The 19,313-nt window shown below is 38.5% G+C and overlaps 1 protein-coding gene across 1 annotated transcript in view; it reads left to right on the top strand.

The window, feature by feature from the left end:
- The window catches only part of LOC132774958 (carbonic anhydrase 3-like), a 32,718-nt gene extending 15,991 nt beyond the window's left edge, over positions 1-16,727 (top strand). The window contains exons 3-7 of the mRNA XM_060775556.2: positions 352-470; positions 614-706; positions 6,628-6,693; positions 7,984-8,139; positions 11,925-16,727. Coding sequence (XP_060631539.1) covers positions 352-470; positions 614-706; positions 6,628-6,693; positions 7,984-8,139; positions 11,925-12,044 — 554 coding nt within the window. The 3' untranslated portion in view covers positions 12,045-16,727. The remainder of the gene's footprint in view (positions 1-351; positions 471-613; positions 707-6,627; positions 6,694-7,983; positions 8,140-11,924) is intronic.
- The last annotated feature ends 2,586 nt before the right edge of the window (positions 16,728-19,313 follow it).

Genomic DNA, 19,313 nt, shown 5'->3' with positions numbered 1-19,313 from the left:
TGTTCACGTTGTTCTTGCGTGCCTTCAAGTCATTTACGACCAACGGTGATTCTAATGTGAACCTATTATGGTCACTCTACATGAACCTATTACAGGGTTTTCTGGGGCTGAGATTGTGTGACTTGCCAAATATCATCCAGTAGCTTTCCATGGCCAAATGGAGAATTATATCCAGGTCTTGAGTCATAGTCCAACACCGAAATCTTTACGCCATGCTGGCTTTCATAGAGCTCAGGGCAGGGATATAATGTAACCAATAAATAAAACAAGGAAGCACCTGGTTGTGCCTTTTGTTTTGACACACACAATCCTTTGGGATGTTTGGATTCTAATTTAAACTCTTTATTGCAGTGCTGAGAGGAGGACCACTTCCAAAAATTTATAGGCTGCGTCAGCTGCAAATACACTGGGGTTCTACAGATGACAAAGGCTCGGAGCATGTTGTGGATTTGCAAAGGCATGCGGGAGAGGTGAGTCCATTTAGGTACTTATTTACTTATGCACACACTCATTATATTGTGTTTCTCACAACTTAGAACATTATCGTGTGATGTTAGTAATGCATCATTTGCATTCCTGCCAAGTGACAGCATTTATATTTTCCTTGTTTCAGATTCAGTTGGTGCACTGGTGTTCTAAATATAGCAATTATCTCGATGCTTGTAGAAAAAATGATGGTGTGGCCATTTTGGCAATGTTTTTGAAGGTAAGCTGATTTGATTTGTATTCTTTTCTCTCAGAACCGAGATCCAAAGCAACTTACAAAATAATTAAAAAGCAAGCTAATTTACCAATATTAAAATACAATTAAACCAATTATAATGTTACACCGCAAATTAAGTTATTCAAAACATAACTACATCAACAACAGGAATGATTATTTTCAGTACAAGCAAATGTCTTTTATGTCTAGTTAATTGCCCAAGGCCTGCTGGAATAGAAAGGTGTATGCCGGATAGTGGATGGTTCGGCAAAAAGCCCAAACTTCCTCAGAAGCAGCCATTGAGAAAATCCTCTCTTGTTATCTTCACCAAATCCCTCAGAAGTTTGAGGAGACAAAGATGAGATAAAGAGAATATTCTCTTCACAGATCTTGAAGGCTCAGCACATTTGTATGAAAAACTCTTGTCTTTCAGATAACTCTGACTCAAAATTTCATATATGATATGAACATTTTTAGTTGTCTTTCTTTTTTTCTGCCCAGTTCTGGAGAGTAGGGTGTCCTCTGCTATTGGGCTAAATCCAGTTGTTAGTATCAACCAGAGTAGGCCCACTGAATCAAAAAATTATATATTAATCTCATTCATTCAGTAGGTAAACTAGTTCAGTGCTACTCAAAAGGGTGGTCTATGAATTGATGCTGGTCTTAGGAGAGTTTCCAGGGGGGAAAAAGAAAACACTGTAGGAAATGTGGTATCAGTCCGTGACACATGGAGGAAAAACTATGGATCCCCCACATCAGGTAGTTTAAAAAGCACTGCCCTATACGAACCACCAAGGATCTTATTGCAATTGTGTTTGGTGGGGATGAGAGACAGGGCCTTATCCGTGATGGTCCCTCAGCTGTGGAACTCCCTCCCTAATGAGATCAGATCTGACCCGTCACTCCTGACCTTCCGGAAGAAACTCAAAACCTGGATGTGGAATCAAGTGTTTGCAGAATAGACTGACTTGCAGGGGAAGACAATGCTTTTAATGGACTGCAATGGACAGAGGATAATGATCTAAACCGGCAGATTGTTTTAATGTATATTTATAATTGTTTTACTTGTGTTATTGTATTTTATGCTATTTTTTATTCTGTGCTGGTACTGAATAGTGCCGGTTGGTAGTCATCCTGAGTCCCTCTTTGGAGGCCGAGAAGGACGGGATACAAATGCCCCAAATAAATAGAGATTAACAATTTAGGCAATTGGTCTCCATATTACATTGTGTCTGAAGTGACTTACTAGTAAAACACAATCTGTATTCCTATATCTCCTTTTCTGAGTATGAAGTCCATTGGATACAATGGAACCTATTACGAATTGCATTTCTACAACACACAAAGGCATACAGATCTGCTATCTGTCAAACAAATCTAGAAATCCTACCCAGTGTGCTGTTGTTTCTAATTACAGTGTAAGAGTTCGAAGCACCACAGGTTTCTTCTAGTATGACATTACGAGTAGCAATTATATTGATTATAACTAAGCAGTGCTGCTAAGTGAAGTTACAACACCTCTCCAGCAGCATTAGGCAGGCTTAATTGGAAGCAACTCCTCCTGAAATCAATGAGACTTGCTCCCTAGTGAGTGAGTTTTAGGAGTGCAGTTCTAACTGTAATTGGTTTGATTATCATGTAACTGCATGTCTATTTGAGAGAAAGCCCCAGTAACCAGATCCAGTGGCATACATTGACTGTATCCCCATGCTTCTCTCAGGATTGGTGATGTCCTTTCCTTCTTGCATCTTCACAGACACCCTAAAACTCTGCCCTGGAGTAATGGGAAACTCTTTGGAGTAGGTATTTATTTACTCTTTGGAAGGCTCCATAGCAAAGATAGAGAAACAATAAGAGTTTAGGGTTTTGTTTTGGTTTTTTTTTGGTACAGAACTATCCCAATTGATTCTGGTTGCTGACTTGAGTGAGACTTACTTCCCCAATAAATTAGTTTTGGATTACAGTATGAAACTGCTTTGGAGATTAAAGGTACCACAGTTTAATGGGACCTTCCTACATTTTTAATACAAAGTTAGAGATTGCACCTATTATGAAAGAGTATTTCTAGTAGAGTTGAGCCTACCAGTTTGTTTTATTATTATTTGTTATTTATTTATTTTGGACATTTGTATCCCATCCTATCTCGACCTCCGCAGAGGGACTCAGGGTGGCTAACAACTGGCATGCCATGGTGCCCACAACCAAAAGCATAAATATACAATTTGAATAAAAACAGTATAAAAACATTCAGACAGTCAAACAGTCGCCAATTTAAGTCACTTGTGGGGAAGGAGGCACTAGTTGGCCAGTTGCTCTCCCACCGCTGAAGCACGTGCTGCTGAAAGTGCCTGCTGCAGATCCTTTGACCACAACTACCATTATTAAAGATGTGACTTGTAGTCCAGCATATCTGGAGAGTGTGAGACTGCAGAAGATTGTTTTGTGTTTATTTATTTATTTACTTCATTTATACACTGCTTTTCTCACCGTGGGGGGGGGGGGGGGGGCTCAAAGCAGTTTCCAAAATATTCACGGCAAAATTCAATGCCTAACATACATATGAAAAATCTAACATGAAACAACAATAACATAAAGCTATCAACTAAATCATAAAATGTAATAACATTTAGACATTAAAATGTGAGGTTAAAATATATTAATAGAAACATAAACATCACATTGTATGCAGGGATTTCTTATTACAATTTTCTTTTTTTTATCAAACAATTTTTAGTAAACATTTGCAACTAAAAGTAAAAAATAAATTCATACTGGGGAAGCGGGAGTGAAAAAGAGAAGGAAAAAGAGTAATTTGGCAATAGTAGATTTGTTATTGCTTGCATCTTTACAAATATCTAATATGTCGCAAGGAAAGAACAAAGAGGTGGAGGTTACTGGGGCACGAGGAGTTCTTTTACAGAATTATTGTTACAACTAAATCTTCTCTATTACTTTAACACACATTTAATAAAATATTGAAGACTCTAACAAATTTAATTTTAAGTCTGCTGATAGTATCTTCTTGTGTATTCTCACATATCTTCTTTTTCAGTTCTTCTTCATTGGAAATTAATCTTGATTATTCATGGCAGATCATTTCACTTAATTATTTTCTTTGTTTATTATTATCTATAGAGAAAATTCTACAGTTGGTTTAAACTGTTAGTAATAATAGCTTTAATAATAATAATTACAACTCTATTTTTGTATCCCACCACCATTTCCCCGACTTGGGGCGGCTTACAGGGGGACCAAACCCGGTCAGGCAGAGGTAAAATATAACACAAAAATTACATATACAACATCATAAAAACATAATTAAAAACATAATTCATCATACAATAACCAGTAGCCGAGCATAATGGACATAACTAAGGGGTGTGGGTAAGGCTTGTGCAATACAATTGTCAGGACAGGGCTGATGGCAAAGTGCGAGAGGCAGATGATAAATTAAGGCTGGAAGGGCCAAGTCAGATTTGTACAGTACAACTCCAGGGCACGGACAATAGCAAAGTGCAAGAGTTGAGAATGAAGTTATGGCTAGAAGGGCCAATTCTTTTAATGAATCGATTCATCAAAGGCACATTGGAACAACCATGTTTTTAGGTCTTTACGGAAGGTGGACAGGGTGGGGGTTAATCTAATCTTTTTAGGGAGAGAGTTCCAGAGCTTGGGGGGGGGGCACCACTGAAAAGGCCCTTTCCCTTGTTCCCATCAGCTTCACTTGTGACTGAGGTGGGAGTGAGAGAAGGGCCTCCCCATCTGGTCTTAAAGCTTGCGCAGGTTCGTAGATTAGTAGATTAATATTTATATAAAAAAGCCTCTCATACCTTCTCTCTTTTTGTATTACATCAGATTTATATAATGCTATATAACCGATCCATTTTATTTAGTCCATCCCAATCTTATTAGTTGATGCCATTTTCACAACATTTTGGGTGGATGATTAATACAAAATGCAAGTGTGTGTGTGTGTGTATGTATGTATATGTATATAATATTAATAACATTTTCCATCATGTCTCTTGGATTCTCACTTTCTTGGTCCTTATATATATTTATTAGATTAAAAGCAAATTTCAATGCCTCACATACTGCAGCACAATTTAATTTATTAAATTTGGCCATTTCAAAAAGCTCTTCAGATCAAACCAAAATCACTCAGTATTTTAATTTTATTGTCCATTTTTAAAGACTTTCCCAGATAGCTTCTGAAGACCAAGTCTCTCCAACTTCTCTTTCTAGAAGTTTTGTTCCCTCTTCTTAATCTATATTTCCTTCTGAATCTACATACACAGTCATCTTTTTATTTATCTTGTCCTTTTCTTGACAGAATTGATAGTCATATTTTTGTTATTTTTTCTATTGCTGGCAGTTGAAAAAGAGATTTCTCTGATTCCTCAGGGAGTGGTAACTCTTGTTAGACTAAGCAGCTTATTTTATGGTCGAATTCAAGACACCCTAATCCTTCTCTTTGAACTGGCAAATTATAAATCACAATGAGGCAAGATTCTTCTTAAATTATTTAATCAAACATTTGCATTATAATTCCATTTAGAGGTTATTTATATTGCAAGGGGAGCTTTTTCTTGCTCATTCTTTTATCTTCCCTTATTTACAGTTCAGATCAATCTTATTTGCTTTACTAATTGCTTTTACTGCGTGTCTTTTACTAGTTTGTTTCAAAGCCAGATATCCTTTAGAAAATCATTAAAACATTCTCTTTCATGATACTTGTGATTAATTGTGTTTCTGTTTTCATGTTATCTCCCCTTCTCCTTCTCTTCTTTTCTCCTCTCTCCACAATTAGGACCTAGAAGTTCTTGTTTTCTTTGCTTCTTTCCTTTGACTTGTAAAAATCTTCAGGGATGTTGGGGTGTTAAAAATGGGGGAAAAAAAGCTTGCTGACTCAGGACAGGGATAATAGCTGTGGTTTACAGCTGCAATCTGACTCTGACTCGTGTATGTTTCGATGCATTATTTTCTTCTCTCAGCCATTCTGCCTTGGGAAGGCTGTCACCATGGAATCCTTTTGGGGGATTCCGCTGGTCTGGCAGTCCTTTTTTAATAGCTATTATGCAATAAGTTTACACAGTTATCTGGATCTTTAATAAATCTAGCCTAGATAACCTTCCTGGCACATTGCAGGACACTTGGAAGCCACAAAATCGGTTGTTTGCCGGCAGTTATCTCATCACCATTGTCCAGCTTATTGCATTTTTTCTTATCACTTTTCAGTGGTCTCTTACTATCTTCTGTTTCAGCTGCATTATATATGTACTTACCTTTGGAATCCCTATATCCTCACTGATATCAGAACTATGTCTTCCTTTTCCATTGAGCAACAAGCCAAGTATAATAAGCAATCGGACAACTACATAATTCTAAATCCCCTGATGTTTTAAAACCCTACCAGTATAATTTGTGTTGGGTTTTTTCTGTGTAAGATGTTCTTGTAATTTTTCTGATGGACAGATGGGGTGCTTAAAGAACAGTTGTTATTATTTATTGCAAGTTGTTTTGATTCAGAGCTTAATGGTGGGAAAAAACTCTGGAACTCTCTCCCACTGGAGATCAGAACTGCCCCTTCTATCCTGACATTTAGGAAACAGGTGAAGACTTGGTTATGGAGACAGGCATTCGACGAGTGAGCCAACACCCTGAGATATGGATGGAGGATGATGAGCAACGATTTTAGTGTGACGACTGACCATTATAGTTATTGATTGTAATTGCTGTTTTAATGTTTTACTGTAATATGTATTATGATGTTTTATTGATTGTATGTGATATTATGGTTGAAAACCGGTCTGAGTCCCTCAAGAGAGGTGAGAAGGCCGGTATACAAAACGTTTAAGTAAATAAAATAAATAAATAAAAAATGGGCTTCTTCAGAAACTCACCATGATCTTGTTTCATGACAGGTAGGAAAAACCCCCAAACCAGAGATGAAAAGAATTATTGAAGAATTGGACGCCATTAAGACAAAAGTAAGTAGGAGAATTCAATAAAGTATTTGACAATGCGGTATATGACATGACCCCAAGAGAGGATGGGAAAGTTAATTTTTCAGATTATAGTACCCAGAATGCCCAGCCAGCATGACGAGTATGGCCATGATGCCTGGGTATTTGGAGAGGCAGTTCAAAAAAGGAACTCTATCAAACTCTTGTCCCAGTGAAGTAAGAGGGGTGAGTATTCTTTCCTTAAGTATGGAATTTATAACAACCAGCAAGCTGAACAACATCTGAGGACTCAGAGACAGCAAAAGAAACAAGAGAGGAGGATCAGGAGACTTCTCTCTTGTGTCTTCAGATTTCTACATAAGTACAGCTGCTACTCCTAAATGGTTTGGACCCAGACTATTTGAAAAACGACATCTCTGTATACAAACTGTGGTCTGCGGAGGAGGCCCTGCTCTTGGTCCCACCCCTGTCTCGAGTGTGGTTGGTGGGAAGGAGAGAGAACTTTAGCTTACCAAAACGCGGACTGGTATATATATCCCCTCGCCTAGATATATTGGATACCTAGTTCTGCCCACTGGATGTTGGAAACCGTCTTAGCTTTTAATGTTTTTTTAGTTTAACTTTTAAGAGTTTGTCATGTTGTAAATGCATGTGATTTACTATGTTATGTCTATTTATGCTTAATTTTTGGTTATTTTTGGTTGTTTTATAATTTTATATTAAGATTGTTTTATCCACTGTTTTGATTTGTTATTTGTTTGTTTTCAGAATTGAATGTTTGCCATTTTGTTACTTTTGCTAGAAACAGCCCTGAGTCCCCTTGGGGATATAGGGTGGATTATAAATAAAGTATTATTATTTATTATTACTTCTTGCTGAATTTAAATCTACTGAATCTGTTACGTTCATGTAAGAGTTTACCGAACAATTCAGCAATTAAATCTTGAATGTTCAAACCACAACATAACAGTATGGAAGAACAGCAAATTGTGGTCACCATAGAAGTTTCTAAATACACTGGAGTGGCAGTAGTAGCAATGTCTAGTGTAGCTTCCTCCTTCCCACTTTGTATACCTTTTAAAGGAGTTTAATCATAACAATCAAAGTAGAATCATAATGCTGCAATTGTGTAGTATGAAAAGACCTAGGAAAGCCCCACAGCCCAATAAAAGTAATGGAGAAAATCACATAAAATGGTCACATAAAAACTCACAGTTTGTGTCCATCTGTGTTTATGTGAAGAAAGGCCTCTATACAAGATCTCAACTGTATCTTCTCTTTTCATCTGAAGTATTTATTTCTTACTTATTTAAGGGGAAAGAAGTTCCTTTTCCAAACTTTGATCCATCTATTCTTTTCCCGCAAAATCGGAATTACTATACCTACCAAGGCTCCTTCACAACACCGCCCTGTGAAGAGTGTGTTACCTGGATTATTCTGAAAGAGCCTCTAATTGTCAGTGAGGATCAGGTAAACTTTAGAGATGAACACATATCTCTTTTTTCCCCTTTTATATTCATACTTTATACAAACCAAGACTGTATATGTAGTTTACTGAAACCCTTGCTCCATTAATCAGAAGTTTTCATTCAGTGTTCATTGTTCTTGTTGTATGCCTTCAAGTTGTTTCCAATGTATGATCACCCTATCATGGGAGTTTCTTTCTGCACGATTTGTTCAGTGGGGATGCCTTTGCCTTTTTCTATGGTCGAGACAGTATGATTTGATCAAGCTGGGTTTCCATGGCTAAGTGAGGATTTGAACCCTGGCTCCAGAGCTGTAGGCCAGCACTTAAATTACTGTACCACATGGGATCCTCAGTATTAATAAATCCTGAGAAAAGCTGGAACATTTCATCAAAATACTGTGATTTTCATTTTTTATTGAGATATACTTAGTTTTACTCGCCAAGTCAAACAATTATAATAAATCAAAATAAAATGCATACAACAGATAATAACATCAAATATAATGCAAACAATAACAAATAATACAATAGGGTAAACACAGGATGTGAGATAAAAAAGTAAAGAAGTTTAGCACAGTGGGCTGGGCCAAATGCAAGGGATAAAATTATAAAATTATACAATCCCGGGTGAGATGAATGAGTAGGGTAGTGTATCTAGGGGAGATGGGACAAATGATGGGGTTTAATTTCAATAAAGGATGAGATAAAGTACATCATGGACATTTTGTACTGAGACGGTCATGGTATGGGGGATTTGTTGTTCATTCCTCAAAAGCACACCAGAACAGCCAGGTCTTTAGGGTTATCCTAAATGCTGTTAGAATGGTACTTGCCTAATCTCTTCGGGTAATGAATTCCAGAGCTGAGGGACCACTACAAAGAAGGCCCCTTGGCTACGTATGTCATAATGAAAGGCCTTTGAATGCAAAATGCAGATGGGCTTCAGTATGGTTTTCTTGTTCAGCAGTTGTCATTTTTTCTGAAGCCTCTCACTCCAAGCTATTTACATCATACAAACAGCTATGGGAGTTGTAATGCAAAAAAGGAATTGCCATGCTCCAATTAGGTTATGTTAAATTTGACAGTCTGCTTCCAAGAAGACAGCAGCCTAAGGCTGCTTCTAACAGTCATTTAATCTGAGTCAGAACACAGTTTAAAGAGAACCGGTTCACTGTGGAGTACCTACACAGGCATCACATGAACCAGTTGTAAGCTGGGACAGTGGCCACTAAGATCCACTGATTGCAGATTGATCTGATCCAAATAATATTTTTTCTTCCTCATCTGACAAGATGTGCTGATAAGAAGCAGCCTGACTGATGGGAATCAACAATGGAAGGAAGGAAGGCAAAGCAAAAAAGTATTCCCATGGGAATGCTGTGGTTTCCTCTCGGGGGGGGGGGTGTTTCTTTACCTTCTGGCTGAACTGTATATTTAGTTTCTTTCTTGCTTCAGCACTAGCCCTGTCCTCATGAGCAGTGCACTCCAAAATTTTGGTCTTGGATTTCTGCTTTGCATAGTATATACACTGATTGGCTTCAGTGGATTTTATGACTTGAACTGGAATTGGGATATCCAGTGAGTTTTTAAAATTTGTTGTTTCTGGCTAGATGTGTGTTACAGCCTGCATTGGGGGTGTATGTTTTGTCGACACCCCACCTTTAGCCAGCTTCAAACAAGATTTTAGTGCCTGATTAGAAGGTTCCTCAATGTATGACCGTGTTCATATGCAAAGCTCTATCAGCACATGGCTTGTGATCTGATATGCAAAATCTATGTTGGGAAGTCTATTTGACATTTTCAGCTGGTACAACACTGTGCAGATATAGTTGTTTGTAGCGCTGTCATAATGGTATGTGGGATGCAATCCTTAATTTAGAACTCAGCTGAAATGTTAGTAGATGAAAGTGGAAATGCCTCAACCATCCAATTTTTTCCATTCCCCTTGCTGTTTGTTTATAACAGTGAAGAAAATAATTATATAGATGTGGCAGCTAAGTGCAGACTTGTCAATCAGCTGCAATTATAATAAATCTGCTAACGTACTGTCTCCATTAGTCCAAGCATCAATCGTTAGAAGATTTCAACAAGCTATTTATATCCTTTTCTAGTATTCAGAAGTAAAAGAAGGTACTGCATATACTTGAGTATAAGCCTAGTTTTTCAGCCCCTTTTTTAGGCTGAAAAAGCTCCCCTCGGCTTATCCTCGAGCCAAGGTAATTTATTATTTTACACTGTTATTAGTATTGTTTTTATTGGATTTATTATTTTATTCTATTTATTATTATTAAATTTACATTATTTAGAAGAAAAAGAAATTCAGAATTGGATAGAAGTAGGAAAATGGATCCAAAGTTGGACTATAAGGCAAAATATTTATAGACGGAGGGAAAGAATTAGGGACAGCCCATTTGAGAAGGTGATTAGGAAACATTTGAGAGAGGAGAAAAAAGTGGCAGGAAACTTGTACAAACAAATTATAACAGTAAAAGAAGACTGGGTTGTAGGTTTTTTCGGGCTATATGGCCATGTTCTAGAGGCATTCTCTCCTGACGTTTCGCCTGCATCTATGGGAAGCATCCTCAGAGGTAGTGATGTCTGGTGGAACTATGAAAATTGGGTTTATATATCATGGTCATTCCACAGATATATAAACCCAAATTTCCTAGAAATATTCGAAATGTGGAGAATTGATATAGAAATTTAGAGGGAATATATCCAAAGGGAAATAAGTAATATAGCAAATAAAAATATAATGTACTTAAGGAAGCAAGAAGGAAGATGTTACAAAAATGGTACAGGACTTTTTTTTTTTATCAGGAGCAATGGGTAGGTGTTGGCATGGTTGTAAACAAAGAGGTGTGTTTAATCCCATGATATGGGAATGTGACAGAGTACAGGAGTACTGGAGAACGACTGAAGGAGAAATTAATAGAATGTTAAATCTTCAAATCATAATAGTCAATAGAAATGTATTACATGCCAGGATATCAGGAGTGTGTAATGGGCAAAAGGAAAAAATGGTTGACAAACTAATAGTGTGTGCTCAAATTGTTTTAGTGAGAGGTTGGAAAGATAAAACAAAGTGGACTCTAACAAATTGGTATAACTATATAGTAAATATGCTAAATGTGGAAATTACAAATTGTAAATTGAACAATATCGGCAAATATAGTTAGGAATTATTTAGAGAACGTGGAATGGAATGGAAAAACTGGAATGGAAAAACTGAGACTAAGACTGATATTTCAAATGTCATTTCTGTAGTTTATTGTATAAATTGTTTGTCCAGGGTGGAGGGGTGGGAGTGGGGTAAACAATTAATAATAACAACAACAACAACAACAACAACAATAGAAGAATATACATCATCACCTAAAGAAGTCAGGTCATTTAATTCAGCCGAGAACCAGGAATTACAGGTCATGAATTAAGGAAAAGCCAGTGGCTGTAAAGAAGCACATTACAGGTAGGAAGACATCATTTAGACAAGGTTTCAATCCAAACAGGAAATCTTTTATAGCCACAACATAGTTACTGCCATAGCATATATAGCAGCCATGTTATGGTATGACACAGATTCCCCATACTAGCTCTAGAATCTCCTGGTATAGCATAACCAAGATTTCACTCAGTTGGGAAATTGAGAGAGAGCCTGTATTGGACTGCATTTCCCTCCATGGAGCAGCAGCTTTCTGTTTCTGAATCTGCTGTTTACATACACATTTCTTTTGTTCAGTTTTATCTGGATTGTTTTTAATTACATATCTGTTTTATTTCCCTTCAGATGGCAAAGTTTCGCACCCTTTCTTGCAATGCGGCAAATGAACCCTTTTCTCCCCTGGAGGACAACTGGAGACCTCTTCAGCCACTTAACCACAGAATGATTCGGACTACGTGCCAGTAGAATATTTGTTGAAGTTCACCATTTTGAGTTGTGAATATCTTATGATTTTACACTCATGCTGTTTACCAACTGTGCTGTTGAGTCAGAAAATCTGCACAATGAAACAGGACAAGTTACTAAATACATCTGACCTGTAGAACAGTACTACTCTCACCGATGGTCCCTGGATGATTGTAGGCCTCATGAGCCATTGGCTGTTGGTTTTTGGTGTTCTCCAGAAAAGAAAGGGAGGAAAACCCATAATCAGTGCACAGAAATCTGGTTAACAGTCCCTATAACATTTGCAGGTCCTAGACACCAAGTAGCTTGTGATGTACTCATTACTCTGGGAAAAATTACAATCTCAATATTAAGATATTGAATCTCAGTTTGTGATCTTTAGCAATAATAGAATTTTTGGGGAAAGTATAATTCTGAAAAGGAAATTATACTCTCCCAGATTCTTTAAGGGGTTCTTGAACTACATTCATTTCAAAAGAGATCATGTTCTGTTGTTCCAGGGCCCTTTCATACTGCAAAGTTATAATGCAATGATTCTGTTTTCATGACCATGATAGCAGCTTATGAAATTCTGAGATTTGCAGTTTAGAGAATAGTGCTTAGAATTTCCATTTAGAGAACAATAGTGTGTCATCAAACTATAAACTCCAGGATTCCAGAGAATGATGTCATGGCAGGTAAAGTGGAATCATAGTATTATAGTTAGGAAGCATGAGTTGATCCTTTATCTCCAAAACAGGTCTAGTATCCTGGATTGATCCTTCTGAATTTGGACTAATAAAAGCTAGAGTGGATTTACCATCCCCATGGACATAGAAACCACAGGTCCAGGGACTGCATGTTATCCCAATAAGAGATCTTGGAAGGCCAATCCTTTCCACTATGCCCCCACAGACATTCTTTTTACTCAAAACATCCTGCATCCTCTAGAATAGGCCTGCACAACCTGGCAATAGTAAAGGGCCAAAATTAAAATAGGCTAAACTTCTTTGGGCCACATGCCCATTACTGGAGCCATTGGGGCACCTTGCTCATAGAGCCTTCATGCATAGTTGCAAAATATTTATGAACTGAAGGGCCCCCAGACTCATTCCCATAATGTCCCTCTCTCTGTGGAACTGAAGGCAGTCCTATTAACCGAGGATATTAAAAGCTTGTGTGTGCGTGAAGGGATGATCACAAAATCAAACAATAAGCTCTCTAATAGTCCCTTGAAAGGCTGAGGGATGAAGTGCGCTACCTTGACTAAAGGAAGGTGCCTAACTTGTTAACAGAAAAAGGGCACTTTTTTTAAACACATTACATTGCAAAAGGGTGGCAGTGGGACCAAGGAGGGTGCTAATTGTGTAAAAGTGGCTCCAGTGCCCTTTGGTTCTCCATCTCCATTTGCACAGGGAAGTTCCCAGTACATTTCTGTCCTTGTCCTTGAGGCTCTCAAGACTCCCCTTCTGGAACCTTGGTGATGTGGAAGGAGCTTGAAAAATCAACACTCCTGCCACTTTTCCCACAAAGATTGGAGAGACTGTCTCCATGGACAATCATATTCTCATACTGGGAATATGAGGTGCAACTATCAAAGTGGCTCCCCTTCTACCTGTACATGAGGGACTCTTTGTTTTCTTTCTCCTCTTAATCCTCCTCCTCCTGGTTTCTTGCTCCCCTGCCCTATATCTCCCCCTCTCTTTGTGCATGAGAGACTCCTCATCCTTTTCCTCCTTGTTCACCTGGCTTTTTATTTCTCTTTGAGAGGAACTCTTCTTCCTCCTGTCTTGTTGTTTATTCTCTTTTTCTTTCTTTCAGGGAGTCTTCTTGTTTGTCCTTCTTCTCCTGGCTTCTTGCTCCCCTTTATCTCTCTTTCTGTGCATGGTTTCTTGTTTCCTTTTTCTCCCTCTCTCTTTCTCTCTGAGAGAAACTCTTCTTCCTCCTGTCTTCTTGCGCTCCCCCCCCCTCTCTCTCTGACTCTTCCTCCTCCTTCTCCAGGCTTCTTGTTTCCCTTTTTATCTCTCTCTATCTGTGCATGAGACTTTTCTCTCATCTTCTTGGCTTCCTGTCCTTCCTCTTCCTCCTCACCACTATCATCAGTTGTGAGGCATCCCCCCTCTCTCTTCTCTGCCTTTTTGTCTTTTGACCTCCTGTTTCCTCTTCCCTGCCTGGGGCTGAATTAGTTCCTCTCTCTGTATTATATCCTCTCCTTTTCTAAGACTTTCTCTGAAGCTTCCCCCAGCCACCCCTGTCTTCTCCACTTTCTTTTTTCTGACTGGTTAGGTATTGTTGGGTGTCTTTAGAAATTTAAACCTAGGAATCTCTTTCGTTTCCTGCCCCAGGATTGGAAGAAGAAGAGGATGGGGAGACTTTCCTGGAGAATAAAGGGAAGGAAGGAAGGAGGGGAAATGCAATATGAAAGAATCAGTGAGGGCTCCCAGAGAAGCAACAGACTGAGAGAGCAATGGGAGGGGAGAGGGTCTGTAACCCCTTTCTTCGAAGAGGAAGAACCAGCACGAGCAGCAGGCATTGTTGCTCAGGGTGCCCTCCACCTGGCAGCCATCAGGTCGAGTGGCCTGAAGTTAAATGTTGTGCAGGTCTTCTCTTAAAAGTGTATGGACACTTTCACTGTATTTTAGGCATGGACTACACTCTTTTAAACAAAGAAATGATTTATTAAAAAGCCCTAGGGCCTAAAGCTACTAAGGGAAGGGGGTATTGTGGTGCTAAACAGAAGACATGGGAAGCATTTTCTGAGTTCATTTTGATGGAAAGCCCTTGAGGATCTCAAAAATGGTCCCAAGTGCCACATATATTCTACTTTCCTCACCCCTTAATTACAGGTTTGCATCATCACTCTAGTGGAACTAAGGATATACTTACTTACTTAGGCGATCCCTCGTTCTCAGAGTATGATGGTCTACCAAGTGCAGTATCTTGGTGGTGGATACGTAGGTGACTGTGGAGCCCTATTCTTGATCCATGTGTTTTTCCACAGTGAGGGTATTGGTTTCCAGGTGGAAGGTGGTCCCAGTCAAGGTAACACATCCTAATCCTATATGAAGGTGCAATTCATGAAGCCCTTCTGAGGTAATTGATCTGCAAGGCTTAGCAGCCAGGATTGCTGTTGATGAGAAACAATGGATATTGCAGTCCAACAACACATAAAGGTCACATTCTTCTTCTATGCATACCCAGGATTCATCTTAATGGGATATAATTTTGACCAGACATGTATAAAGTTTTGCTTCTAAATAAGTGAAATGCGAATTAACAGAATATTTCCATAAAACACTGTGTCAGTTTTCCCATCCAGCATAAGTTTCATGTGAGAGAAGGGCGGGGTAGAAATGAAGGAAATAAATAATTAAATTCTGATATCAAAACAATTCATTTTGTTGTACAATTGTACATTTTTATGCTATGATTATTTTCAGGAATCAAATATCTAGATAATCTTGGTGATTACAAAGCAGATTATTGTTCTTGAGAGAAGTTACAACAGATGTTCTGGAGGGAAGATGTTACAATTTCACATTTTACTCTTTTTTTCGATGAGTCAAAAATAATTTTGGCTCTTATTGTATTATTTTGCAATTCATTTTGTGTCTGTGAAGCTGGTGTGCTTTTTATTCAGGGCTACTATGAGAAAGGGGATTAAATTTCCTAGCATGAAATTTGGGTGGAATTTCAGCTTTGAAATATACAGATGCATTTTGAAAAGGGAACTTTTTATATAAATCCACATGCTGAAAATGCCAATGTTAAGGTTTTTGACATAGACTTTTGTACTAGTCCAATGCAGATATTAGAATATTGATTGTGATTTCTTTTCAAATTTCCAAAAAAATAAAGAGCTACTTAAGAATGGCAGTCAATTTAGTTCAGAATAATATTGGTGTACTATGCTAGTGCAACTGTGCCAAAGGAGAAAAAAGACAGCAGGGGCAATGTTCATGGTGGAAGAATGACACTAGAGAATTAATTCATGGGGAACTGGCAGATTTTGTCTGCATTCCTTCACCACCCTATACTTTTTGGGAAAGTATCTGCTAGCACAGGCATGGGCAAACTTCGGCCCTCCAGGTGTTTTGGACTTCAACTCCCACAATTGTGAGAGTTGAAGTCCAAAACAGCTGGAGGGCCAAAGTTTGCCTATGCCCGTGCTAGCATATAGTGCACCAACAAAATTCCTGCTGATATTTTTAAACAAAAAAATTCAATGAAAATACACATTGGCTTTAAAAAAAACTCATAAATTGCAAATAAAGTACAGTATAACAGTATAACCTCTGTATCTACAGGAGCACTACTTGTGGTTTAGTTTCCTGTATCTGGCAAAATATGTCTCTGTGGGTGCATTCTTGGTCTGCCAGGTGATTCTATGGTATGTTTCCACCAGAAATTGACCACAGACTTATAATTGAGGACTTCGTGATGCCTAAAGCACCTCTATGCTTTGCTTCTGCTGGAATTCATTTGTTCAATAGGGTTTCCCATTGCCCATGTTTTACCTATTTGTGCAAAGCCCTGGAACATATCTCCTGTGAATACACAAGTTGTACGCTATTTGCTGGGGGCTGTTTTTCGTTCTTGCACTGGGTTCCTGCTTCTTAGTAAGATCAGTTCAAATAGTATTGTCTGATGATATATTTGCTTTTGTAAACCAACAAAAATAAATCTATTTATCTCTGGAGCAAAGTTTTCAGAATGTTTTCTCATACTTTTTTAAATGTGCATAAAACTGATTAAAGCTATTTCTATACTCTGAAGGGGATGTAGAAAGCATTTTTGCCATGTTTTTGAGTTGACTGGGCCCTTGTAAACCCAGGGGGAAAAATAGAAGAGGAAATGACTTCCATGTTATTTGGTGGGCTTAAAAAACATACTATTCCTGGACTTAAAAAGCGTTTCCTGAACTCCTTAATGAGTGTTCTTTGAGGGGTGGAGGAACATGGTGAAAATTCTTCCTTCTTCTGGTGCTTGGCTTCCTGTTCTTCCTCTTGAAGTTTTCAAGCAGTCTTTAAAAGTAAAGCTACATTGAACACATTACAATAATCATAAATGACATCTATCTAAGACCCAGTGTTTCTAGAACAAGCTCAGATGGCTTACAAGCCTCTACTGTGAAATTACACTTTTGGCGATTACAGAAACACTAGTTTCAAGGAACTGAGTTCAATCCGGAATAAATCTGAACTGTGAACATGTGTCTTCCATGGGAATGTAATCCCATTTAGAATGGGATGAATCCCCATTCACAACTGATGAAAGCCAATGGTAGAATTCCACTGATTGTAATTTGTAATGGGTCCAAGATTTATGTACACACCATGCTGATTTCTTATGAATTTACTTTCATATAGCTCTGGAGAGAGTTGCCAAATTTGTCCTCAAGGATTTAGTGTTGCTAATCGGAGCTTGGAATTTTTGCCAGTTTTTTTTTTACACCTACCCCTTGGCCATACCATTACCGCTGGCTGCATTCGGAACTATCCTCCATTGCGGCTCCCTCAACACCCACCATCTTTGATAACAACTTAGAAAGACTGGTCTATAGATCTGGGCTACTTCAGGAGTGGGAGGGTGCCTTCACCTTGCACTTATTTTTATATATTACCCATCTAATAACTCATAAGCCAATCTAATAACTTGTACAAATAATTTGTAAGCCGGGTTGTTGTAGGTTTTTTCGGGCTATACAGCCATGTTCTAGAGGCATTCTCTCCTGATGTTTCACCTGCATCTATAGCAAACATCCTCAGAGGTAGTGAGGATGCTTCTGAGGATGCTACCTCAGAGGATGCTTTCCATAGATGCAGGCGAAATATCAGGAGAGAATGCCTCTAGAACATGGTCATATAGCCCGAAAAACCTACAACAACCCAGTGATTCCGACCATGAAAGCCTTCGACAATAATTTGTAAGCCGCTCTGTGTCCCCTTCAGGGTGAGAAGGGCAACATTTAAATGTCATAAATAAATAAATAATACTTAGTTATGTATCACTAAGTAATATCCACTGGCCAGACTTCCCAAGCCCACCTTAAGGGCAGCTGTATCAAATGCTGGAGGTCTGTTCAGTTGCTGATCAGGGTGCAAGGAGGATAATGCTTCCAAACTCCTTTCACAAGCAGGGCTCCCACAAGGAATTGTGACTGGTTCTGATTATTGCAGCCTCACTCACTGGTGGGAGAGGGCTGGAAACATATTCAGCAACTGAACAGACCTTCAGCAGATTTGTACTGCCACACCACGCAGTTGTTCTGAATACAGAGCTTCTAGAGATCAGTAACTCTAGGTTACAGATCCAAAACTGCAATGCAGAGTGCCAGCATTATTTTAAAAGCACGATTAGAATAGTTGCTTATAAAAAATAACAATTTTCATTTTTGCAGAAAGTTACTAGTTACTTTGGAAATAACAATCCCAATGTGACAAGGTGCAAAGCTATGACACAAATCACCCTTCCCTCCCATCCACCTCATTACTAATCCAATGCTCACATCAGGTGTAGCATCAGTAGCACTTCAATCATGCAATTGTCATGCTCTATAGCAAGGGTTCCTATCTCATCAGCCAGAAGCAGGCCCCCAGTTCCCATTGAAATACTGTTTAGATTGATTAAAATGTTTTTCATTTTACATATTGTATTGTTATTTCCATTTTTTGCACTACAAATAAGATACATGCAGTGTGCATAGGAATTCATTCATAATGTTTTCAAACTACAGAATCAGAGACTCATAGAGTAATAGAGTTGGAGGAATCCACATCTAGTCCAACCCCCTGCCATGCAGGAAAAGCACAAAGTACTCCTGACAGATGGCCATCCAGCCTCTGTTTAAAAGCCTCCAAAGAAGGAACTTCCACCACGCTCCAAGGCAGAGAGTTCCACTATTGAACAGCTCTCATGTCAGGAAGTTCTTCCTAATGTTCAGGTGGAATCTCCTTTCCTGTAATTTGAACCCATTGCTCTGGCCTCCCAGCAGTCAAGGGACTGTGGACTGGTCCTCTGCTTTAAAAGTTTGAGGACCCCTGTTCTATGATTTAGTGAGGCTGCATCCCATAATTATAAAAGTAACTAAAGTTACATTCCATCAAAAAGGAAGTGAAATTATTCCTATAAAGTTTGAGTGTAGTTATAACTAAGTTACTGGAAAAGGAACCAGTTACATATTTATAATCAGATACTCCCAAGATCTACTGTTAATATATAACCTTGACATTCCTAGAAAGGAGAAAGAATAGATGACTGCACTCTACCCCACTGTTTGTTTATAAAGGA

This window comes from Anolis sagrei, chromosome 4 (genome assembly GCF_037176765.1).
Source record: "Anolis sagrei isolate rAnoSag1 chromosome 4, rAnoSag1.mat, whole genome shotgun sequence".
NCBI classification, from domain to species: domain Eukaryota; kingdom Metazoa; phylum Chordata; class Lepidosauria; order Squamata; family Dactyloidae; genus Anolis; species Anolis sagrei.
The sequence above is the reverse complement of the archived record's forward strand: the minus strand, read 5'-3'. Positions and strand labels throughout refer to the sequence as shown.